At 41.6% G+C, this 10,935-nt stretch overlaps 1 protein-coding gene across 1 annotated transcript in view; it reads right to left on the bottom strand.

The window, feature by feature from the left end:
- Positions 1-3,972: 3,972 nt before the first annotated feature.
- LOC136314100 (cadherin-related family member 3-like) overlaps positions 3,973-10,935 on the bottom strand; it is a 115,929-nt gene continuing 108,966 nt past the window's right edge. The window contains exons 18-19 of the mRNA XM_066244518.1: positions 9,697-9,745; positions 3,973-4,426 (exon numbers count right to left, since the gene is read on the bottom strand). Coding sequence (XP_066100615.1) covers positions 4,269-4,426; positions 9,697-9,745 — 207 coding nt within the window. The 3' untranslated portion in view covers positions 3,973-4,268. The remainder of the gene's footprint in view (positions 4,427-9,696; positions 9,746-10,935) is intronic.

The raw sequence follows: 10,935 nt of genomic DNA, 5'->3' as shown, positions 1-10,935 counted from the left end.
GAGGCGCCCATCTGCTTCTCCACCCCTCCCCCTCTCCTTCCTCTCTGTCTCTCTCTTCCCCTCCCACAGCCGAGGCTCCATTGGAGCAAAGTTGGCCCGGACGCTGAGGATGGCTCCATGGCCTCAGGTGCTAGAATGACCCTGGCCCTGGTTGCAACAGAGCAACGCCCCAGATGGGCAGAGCATATCCCCCTGGTGGGCACGCCAGGTGGATCCCGGTCGGGCGCATGCAAGGAGTCTGTCTGACTGCCTCCCTGTTTCCAACTTCAGAAAAATACAAAAAAAAAAAGAAAGAAAGAAAAAAAATCAGTAGATGAGATATAATAATTGAGGGCAATCTCTGGTGAGACTCAGGTTAGTGACCCAGAATATCAAGTGAAAGAAATCTCTAAGAGCAGAGAAATAATTAGAAGTCATGAGAGGAAAGGATAAGAGATTTAGCTACTAAGTCCGGAAGAACTAACATGAGAACAATCAATTGCAAAAGGAGAAAAAGAGACAGATGGAAAGCAACAATAATTACACAAATCAAGGAAGAAAATATCCCAAGCAATAGACAGAACTAAACCTAATTTCAAATTGATTTGAAAGAAAAGCCTCAATCTTCTCACAAAATTTCAGAATAAAGTATTTAAAAAGTAATAAATGTACCAAATTCTCATCACCAGATAACATTACCAAAAAGTAAAAATAACATGTACAAGTTTGGAAAATTCAATTGTTCATAAACATTGATAGGAAAAGTAAAAAAAATCTGCCTTCATCCTCTGCATACCCGTCCCCAGAATGTCTGTACAAGGTAGTAGCTATTGAGTTCCCTGCGACTGCCCATTGCCCCTCAAGTTTATACCTGTACCAACATGTATATCTCTATAGATGTTTGTCTTTATTTATATTAATTAAAATTCTTTAGTTTACAATATTGTTGATCACTTAATACATCTTGCATATTGATGTGGGCTTAATTTTAAAAAATCTTAGAGTACAATATGAACATGATATAATTTTCCAGCTGACCCCTTTTTTAAATAGACACTTTGATTTTATTCCACTTGTTTTTCTCTAGCAATGCTACCATGAGGAACCATCTAAAAAAAGAATCTCATAGATCTTTTGTATTTTCCTATCTACAGGGACATTTCAAGCAAGGAATTTACCAGGTCGAGAATGCATTTACCCTTATATTCTTATTGATTAAAGGCCTTAATACATTCCTGACACATAGTAGGCACTCAATAAATGTATTTGTTTAATTAAGTGAGAGGCAGGGAGGCAGAGACAGACTCCTGCATGTGCCCCGACTGGGATCCACTCACAATTCTCATACCAGATGATGCTCTGACCATCTGGGCCACTGCTCCATTGCTCGGCAACTGAGCTATTTTAGTGCCTGAGGTGAGGCCATGGAGCCATCCTCAGTGCCCAGGGCCAACTTTGCTTGAACCATTTGAGCCATGACTGTGGAAGAGGAAAGGGGGGGGGAGAGCGGTGAAGAAGCAGATGGTCACTTCTCCTGTGCCCTGACCAGGAATCAAACCCAGGAACCAAACCCATGACTTCCACCCACCGGGCTGACACTGTACCACTGATCAAATTGGCCAGGGCCTTGATAAATATTTTTAAATAAACTAAAACATCATATTATTCTCCAGAAAGATAGTATTAATTTATAACCCATTTAAAAGACTTTTAAAATCATTATAGTTTGTAGAATGGGTGACCCTCAAAAAAGATATGTTTGTATCTTGATTCCTAGAACCTGTGAACATGATCTTAGTGGGGAAAAATGGGTTTGCAGCAGTTAAGGCACTTGAAATGAGGAGATGTCTCCTGTCTCACCCAGCGGGTTCCTGTATCCAATAACAGACATCCCATAGGAGTGAGGTAGAGGGAAATTGATAGACACCTCAAAGAGAAAGTGACATAAAGACAGAAATTAGAGGGAAGTAGCCACATGCCAGCTATATGAGGGCAGCCACCAGACCTGCAGAAGGCCAGTAACAGCTTCTCCCCACAAGCCTCCCGAGAGAGCGTGGTCCTGCCAAAGTTTCATTTGAGGATCCTAGCTTCCAAACTGTGAGAGAATATTTGCTGTTGTTTAAGCCACCAAGTCTGTGTTCTTTCCTGACAGCAGCCTCAGAAAATGAACACAGTCATTATTATTTAATTGAGGCCCTGTGGGAAAGTGGAAAAGAGCATCTAGAGTTTGAAGGCAAATTGATTATGAACCAAAAAAGAGGTCGATTTCCAGATCTTGCTCCTGAGTGCAGCCCTCTTTAGCTCCCTTCCAAACTCCCTGTAGTCTGCAGTGCATACATTCTCTCTTATCCAGATCTGAAACTGAAACTCAAAACAACTAAACAGCCTGACCAGGCAGTGGTGTAGTGGATAGAGTGTTGGACTGGGATGCGGAGGACCCAGGTTCGAGACCCCAAGGTCGCCAGCTTCAGCGCGGCTCATCTGGTTTGAGCAAAGCTCACTAGCTTGGACCTAAGGTCACTGGCTCGAGCAAGGAGTTACTCAGTCTGCTGAAGGCCCATGGTCAAGGCACATATGAGAAAGCAATCAATGAACAACTAAGGTGTCAAAACGAAAAACTGATGATTGATGCTTCCTGTCGCTCCATTCTTGTCTGTCTGTCCCCGTCTATCCCTCTCCCTATCTCTGTAAAAAAAAAAAAAAAAAAACTAAACAAAGAAAAGCTAACATAGCTCACCAATTTTTATTGTTTCAGCACAGGCAGATTTTGAGAAGGAAGTTTATGAATGCTTTGGGTTTCTTTTTTTTAAAGCTCAAGTGGTGGCAGATGGAGACCCACATGTCTACATCCATCTTACTGTAATTGGTCTAGTGGGAGTCTTTCTAGAGAGGCAAGAGCATTTTCCCAATCTTTAGTCTCTCCCCTGGTGAAGAATTATCATGCCATCTGGAACAACACAGTACTCTCCTTTCCCAAAAGTTGTGAAGCTAATTACCAGCCAATTCCAACAACGGCTGGCTTAAAACTGAGGAGTGACCCTCTCCGTGTTCCAAAGCCACTGCTCTCTCACAAGCCAGTTTTGACCTAATGAAACTAACCCTTTTTTACACTTAGATAATGCCTATGGTTTATAAAGCACTGCCACATGTAGAATCTCAATTATAAGATAGAAATGAGGCAGAGACCATTGTATGTATTGTACAGGTAGTCTAGAAGAAAACCGAACTTCAGCCTGTGCAGGCTCCAGACCTAAAACCCACTGATGTCCTCCACACCGTAATGCCCCATGGGGACTGACCCATCTTAGCTAGACAAAATTTAAAATGAGCCTGTTCATGTTTAGATGGTCTCTCTTCCTGGGGGATGAGTTGTCCCAGGACCGCAAAGAAACCTTCTGCACACATGCGAAGGAGGGTGCATATCAAGGCATTCTGATCATCCATTATCCTCTGACTCACATTCATGGCTCATAGTGTGTTCTACTTTGAATAAGATATAGTTTAAAAATTATCCCAAGTTGAACTCTATTTTGGGTTAAACATGAATTTAGACTTTATCACCAAGACCTCTCGGGTCTCCTGCTATCCTGTGTCTTCTGATGCCCAAGCAGGGAAGTCACCAGAGAGCTCATGTGTATTTAAAATTTACCTAAGTACAAAGCTCTCAAAAGGTGGGATGCCTACATTTCCTTGGCAAGTCATCTGTAATAATAATTAAAGTTTCCAAGGTTCATTCTCCATAGTGCTACAGAGAGCAAAGTAAAAGAAAGATCATTTGTGTTGTTGAAAAATGCTGAAAAGAATTCCTTTTTTATGACTGAAAATCAAAAATGTTCTCTAAAAATAATTCCCATTTCTGTTTCATGCATTATAGGAGTAATAAGCAATTTGAATTAAAGAAGAGAGATCTAAATTTATATATTCAAATTCATTTATTTATCAAATATGTATGGAGTCCCCACTGTGTGCCAAGCATGTGCTGGGGCTACTGGAGTGAATAAAACAAAGTCTCCAGGTGTAACAAGCACACCCTCCACTGGGCAAAGGCAGACAATGAACATGATCAATTTAGCCTCTAGTTTTCAGCAAAGCATATTTAGAGGCTCAGGGTCAACCAGTCCTGCTGCCCTCACCCAGACACCTTGAACTGGAAGATCATAGAGAGCTATAAACAAATAAACAAAGCAGTTGACCTCACATCTATAGTTCAATTTTAGATAGCCAAGAAAAATTACTGAGAGTGACATACACCAAAAAAGAAATAAATTATTCAGAGACACAGGAAAATGCTATTTCTGCATGGGAATTTTTACGGATGTGGACTCCTCAGAAAAGTGGGACTCTGGAAAGGAGGGCATGTTTGCCAAGGGCGCCTCCTGGTGCCTGGGGGGCTTCTTCCACTTTCTTGTGCCTGTCCTGCTATTGTATTCATATACATTCCCGGACACTGTGGGGAGAACACAAAACACAGAGAAAGCAAATTATGATGACCTCACAAAGCATTTGCTGATCTCACAAAGTGTTTATTGAATATTTGCTACATCGCCAGCATAGTGACAAGTTATCTTTCCAAGCTTGCTCTGTTACCAAAGGAAAAACTAGAAGCTGTATGTGATTTCACATGAACTAAAAATTGCCCGTTAGAGAGCTCTTTTGTGGTGAAGAGGTGGGTTTCAATCTTGACCATGGTAGTGGTCACAGGAATCTATACTGGTAATTAACCCTTTAGAGGAGTATGAACATTCATGTACATCCTCACGCCTTACTGACCATCCAGAGTAAGATTGTAACAAAAATTTTTATTTTAAAAATAAAATGTGTAAGGCAACATTTAAAAAAGGCAAATGTGCCTGACCTGTGGTGGTGCAGTGTATCAAGCGTCGACCTAGAATGCTGAGGTCGCTGGTTCAAAACCCTGGGCTTGCCTGGTCAAGCATATGGGAGTTGATACTTCCTGCTCTTCCCCCCTTCTCTCTCTCTCTCTCTCTCTCTCTCTCTCTCTCTCTCTCTCATCTCTATTCTCTAAAATAAATAAAAATAATTAAAAAAATAAAATTAAAAAGGCAAATGTATGTTCTTCTTATTTCCATAAATTAGTTATCAACAAACATGATTTTAAGTTCATAGAACTGTAACTGGAACATTTTATTTTTTGAAAAAAAAAACTCACTCCTGGGAGTCAGCAAGCATGAAAAAACTCACTACTCAAAGGGTTAAATGTCGTAGAACTATTCACACAGACATATAAAGAAATTAGTGCATGCCCAAACTGGTCAAATCTTAGTAAAATCTATAATCCAGTTCATTGACCAATGTCAATGTTCTGGTTTGGTACTGTAGATAGCACCAAATGTTACCTTTGGGGGAAGCTAGGTGATAGGTACAAAGTACCTCTTTGTACAATTTTTGCAATTCTTTGTCAATCTGTAATTATTTTAAAATCAAACATTTAAAGAAAGAACATGTCAAACTATTTTTAAATTGCCCCTCAAATGATGTACCATAGTAAGAATTCAACAAATATTTGCTATGATTAGATATTAAAAGTGTCCTAATAAGATCTGTCATAAGTCTGCAACTGCATAGTCAAATATAAAGCTTTTCAGTACAAGGAAATAATATTAAAATTAAATAGGTGATATTGCAGCATTGATAGCCAAGAGGTGGAAATAGTCCATGTGTCCACTGCCAGATGAATGAATAAACAGAGTGTGGTAAACACTGAAAAGGGAACATTACTTAGCCTTATAAAGAAAGGAAATTCTGGCACATGCTACCACATGGATGAACCTTGAAGAGGTTATGCCTAGTAGAATAAAGCCATCATCGGAGGAGAAACATTATATGATTCCACTTATAGGAAGTACCTAAAGTAATCAAGTAAGTAGTCAAATTCACAGAGATGGAAAATAGAAGGTGGTTTTCAGGGGCAGAGAGAAGGAGGAAATGAGCAGTAGTGTTTCATGGGTACAGAGAGGTGGTTTTCAGGGGCAGAGGGAAGAAGGAAATGAGCAGTAGTGTTTCATGGGTACAGAGAAGGTGGTTTTCAGGGGCAGAGGGAAGGAGGAAATGAGCAGTAGTGTTTCATGGGTACAGAGAAGGTGGTTTTCAGGGCAGAGGGAAGGAGGAAATGAGCAGTAGTGTTTCATGGGTACAGAGAAGGTGGTTTTCAGGGGCAGAGGGAAGGAGGAAATGAGCAGTAGTGTTTCATGGGTACAGAGAAGGTGGTTTTCAGGGGCAGAGGGAAGGAGGAAATGAGCAGTAGTGTTTCATGGGTACAGAGAGGTGGTTTTCAGGGGCAGAGGGAAGGAGGAAATGAGCAGTAGTGTTTCATCGGTACAGAAACATGGATTGGGAAGGTGGGAAATTCTGGAGCTAGAAGCGGGTAATTGCTGTAACGTAAATGTGTTTAATGCCATAGAAGTATACAATTAAAAATAGTTAAAATAGTAAATTTTATTTTATATATATTTAACCCAATAAAAATTTAAATAGGTTAAAATTATAATGTGCTTTGAATAAGCATGCTAAATAGGTATTTATTAAATACTCATTCTAAAATTTTTTAGAATTTTATATGTATGATGTCAGGTGGGTACTTGAATTATTGGGGGATCACTTTGAAAATTCTATAATTGTCTAACCACTAATGCAGTACACCCAAAACTAATATAAAGTAATATTGAATGCCAACTGTAATAAAAAAATATTTTTTAAATTTTTAAAGAGTAAGTGGGACCCATTTGAGCTCATTCATGCAACTATCCCCACCACATTGTCAGTTAAGCCACTTTGGATCCACCAGACCAGATCGGCCGCCACCGAATATCACTGAAGTTCCTTTCAATAGAGAAAAGCAATGATTTGCCCAGGTGATACTCGTACAAATTTTTGACCCAAAACATTTTGAGATCTAATGAAATGGTTGTTGTTCTAAGCCAGGAAATCTTGGGGTAGTTTACACAACAAAAGGAAACAGGAGTGTTGGGCAGATAAAATGTATTATGCTCACTTTGTTAAAAATGGCGCTGCCCACATGAGGCTGTCGCCCAGGTGATATTAATGTGTGTTGAGAATCCTTGTAGCCTGGGGCTTGGTTTTGGGATTAAGCCTTTCCCACCCTTTTTGATGTGGGGTGGTACAATCCAATCATGCCTCAGAGAAGTGACTGTATTAGAGACTTCCCTATTTTGTATATTGGATTAGAGGTTGTGAAGCTACAATATAAAATGGGGGCAGAACGAGAGTTTGCTCTCTTGGCTCCTGGGATGATTAGCATGAGAGAGCAGAGGGAGCAGAGCAGACAGCAGAAAGAGGCCATGTGGCCAGGAGAAGCAGCTAAGATGGCGGAGTGTTGAGTGAGAAGACAGTTTGTGCAGAGTTTGTATCTGGGATAAGAAAGGAAATGGGGAACTGAGGAGAATAAGGCTGGTGAGCTAGAAACCTTTGATTCTGGGAAACTCGGATAAATCAGTGGCTTTGTGAGCACTGAATGTGAATGGGTTTTGGAGCCCAGTGTGTGTTTGTACTAGCCCGCCGGGTGCAAGCTAGAATTAAAGACTATGGCCCACTAGTTTGTGGCTCCGTTGTTTCTTTACTGACTGTCTGAATCCAATGTGAACCTGCATGGGCCGGGCTACTGTGATGGTTGCCCTGGACTTAGATACTGGCTTTACAAGGAGGAAAAATGTGTTTTATTTGGCCTGCACCACAAAGCTTGTTTTAAGTCAATTACTAACCTACATTTAACAATGGGCAGATTTCTTTTTCTTTTTCTTTTTTTTTGTATTTTTCTGAAGTTGGAAACGGGGAGGCAGTCAGACAGACTTCTGCATGCGCCCGACTGGGATCCACCTGACATGCCCACCAGGGGGCAATGCTCTGTTCATCTGGAGAGTCGCTCTGTTGCAATCAGAGCCATTCTAGCGCCTGAGGCAGAGGCCATAGAGCCATCCTCAGCGCCTGGGCCAACTTTGCTCCAATGGAGCCTTGGCTGCAGGAAGGGAAGAGAAAGACAGAGAGGAAGGAGAGGGAAAGGGTTGGAGAAGCAGATGGGTGCTTCTCCTGTGTGCCCTGGCCAGGAATCGAATCCGGGACTCCTGCACTCCAGGCTGACACTCTACCACTGAGCCAAAAGGCCAGGGCCAGATTTCATATAACACTTTAGATTTTGTGTGGCCCTTAGATTTCATGGAACTTAGATTTCACATAACACTTAGATTTTATGTAACACTTTTTTTCTTTTTTTAATTTAATTTTTTTATTACTTTTTAAATTAATTTTAATGTGGTGACATTGATAAATCAGAGTACATATGTTCAGAGAAAATATCTCCAGATTATTTTGACATTTGATTATGTTGCATACCCCTCACTCAAAGTCAAATTGTCTTCCGTCACCTTCTATCTGGTTATTTTTTATAAATAAATTTTTATTTTAATGGGGTGACATCAATAAATCAGGGTACATATATTCAAGGAAAATATCTTGTCATTTAGTTCTGTTGCATACCCATCACCCAAAGAGAGATTGTCCTCCGTCACCCTCTATCTTTATGTAACACTTTTTAAGCGTCAAGAATTCTGGCAACTCCAGGCCTATCCCAATGTGGTCATAATTTGATGGAACCCCAGAAATAGCCATGCCTTTCAAGCCTCAATTACCATTGATAACTGAACTGTCTTACATGGCCCCTTTCAGCGTTTATTTTACCTGCCCAGCCTTTAATGGTTTGCTTTAGGACAGAGTCTCATTATGCACAGCATCTTTATTATATGCAGCTTAAGTGTCTGTTTGTCGCCGATAGCTTATTGGTTGCTTGTGTAACTGTACTAGCCAATGGGGTGAAGTTGCCTCGGCATTCAAATAGTCCCGCCTTCTGGCATGCCACCTCACAAACTGCGGTTAAAGATTGGAGCAATTATTATGCTGTTAAGAAATCTTAACACCAGAAGGGGTCTTTGCAATGGTACAAGACTAGAGGTTCTCCAATTGAAAAATAATGTCATAATAGCTAAGTCTTTGACTGGCTCCTCTAAAGGTGAAATACATGTCATTCCAAGAATTGATTTGGCTCCATCTCAAACAGGGTTGCCGTTTCAATTGAGACATAGACAATTTCCTATAAAACTTGCCTTTGCTAGACCATCAATAAGTCTCAGGGCCAAACGCTTAAGCATGTTGGCATTTTTTACCTGAGCCTGCATTTGGACATGGTCAATTTTATGTTGCCTGTTCAAGAGTTAGTGAAAGAACGGACATAAAATTAAAAATAATTGATGGTCCTCTGCAAGGCGAGCTTAAAAATGATGGAAAGATCTACACAAGAAATGTTGTGTACAAAGAGATCTTTGACATGTGAATTAATATTTTATTATTTAAATCACCTTTATTTATTGAGCTAGTGGTGGCTCTTAAGAAATGTACCACCAGTGGTTTCCTTCATTGCACTCTTCTTTAAGCAATTAAGCAAGTAGAAGGGGGAAACCCCATGGGGCAGTAAGCAAAGGGGCGTCCTTGCCGCCTGCCCTGGGTAATTCAGTTTGAATTAGCAGACACCTTTGCACAAATCATTTTAATTACAATTTATAATATCTAGAACAGCAGTCATTTCGTATGACTGCCGGGCTTTCTAGTAATAAATAAGTGATTTATTCACACAGCTTAGCATCGAAGTGGGTAACGTGGACTTCACTGAAAAGACGATGCAGCACGTACCTGGGTCAATAGCTTCTCCATCAAAAATGGTTTCATACATCATGGTTTCCTTTTGAAAAACAAAAAATAATAGCAATAACTTCAGCTTGATAAAATTAATTTGGACATGTGTGGAATACTTTGAACAGGTGACTTCTTATACATTACTTCATTTTTCTTACGTAGAGGGCTAGTGGCCTGGGTTCAAAACTTTCCTGCCATTATTGTCTCCTCCCAGCCTGCCCACCCCAGCCTCAGCCCCCCCCCCACAGCCCTGCCCCATGCCAGCCCCAGCTCAGCCCCAGCCCCGCCCAACCCCCACACCAGCCCCATCCCCACCTCAGCCCCAGCCCCGCCTCAGCCCCAGCTCCTCCCCAGCCCCTGCCCCAGCTCCAGCCCTGCCCCAGCCCCCCCACCCCACCCAAGCCCCACCCAAGCCCCAGCCCACACAACGGTTCAGATCTTTTTCTTGATGTAAAGTCTCTTATCTTAGATGGAAGTGTTAGGAGCTGAATTGTATACCCTCAAATTTCATATGTTGAAGCCCTAACCCTCAGTACTTCAGGATGTGATGATATTTAACGATAAGGCTGTAAATAGGTGATTAAGGTAAAATGAGGTCATATGGGTGGGTTCAATCAAATACGACTGGTGTCATGATAAGAACAGGAGATGAGGACACAGAACAAATGAGGAGCAACCATGTAAGTACACAGAAAGAAGACAGCCCTGTGCAAGCCCAGGAGAGGGCCCTCAGAAGAAACCCAGCCTGCCAACGCTTCCCCTGAGACTCCTCACCTCTAGAACTGGAGGAAAATGAATGTCTGTTGTTTAAGCCACCCAATCTGTGCTAGTTTGTTTTGGAGCCTGTAAAGCCAGGAGCCATGGCTGTCACTATCAAAGTAGCCGCCCAGCCCATGCAGGTTCGCACTGGATTCGGACAATCGGCAAAGAAACTACGGAGCCACAAACTGGTGGGCCATAGTCTTTAATTCTAGCTTGCACCCAGCGGGCAAGTAAAAACACACACTGGGCTCCAAAACCCACTCACATTCAGTGCTCACAAAGCCACTGATTTATCTGAGTTTCCTAGAATCAAAGGTTTCTAGCTCACCAGCCTTATTCTCCTCAGTTCCCCATCTCCTTCCTTATCCCAGATACAAACTCTACAAAAACTGGCATCTCACTCAGCACTCCGCCATCTTGGCTGCTTCTCCTGGCTTCCTCCACGTGGCCTTTCTCTGCTCTCCTCTGCTCTCT

The sequence above is a fragment of the Saccopteryx bilineata genome, chromosome 10, assembly GCF_036850765.1.
Source record: "Saccopteryx bilineata isolate mSacBil1 chromosome 10, mSacBil1_pri_phased_curated, whole genome shotgun sequence".
Taxonomy (NCBI): Eukaryota; Metazoa; Chordata; class Mammalia; order Chiroptera; family Emballonuridae; genus Saccopteryx; species Saccopteryx bilineata.
Note: the sequence above shows the minus strand (reverse complement) of the source record. Positions and strands in the feature narration are given on the sequence as shown.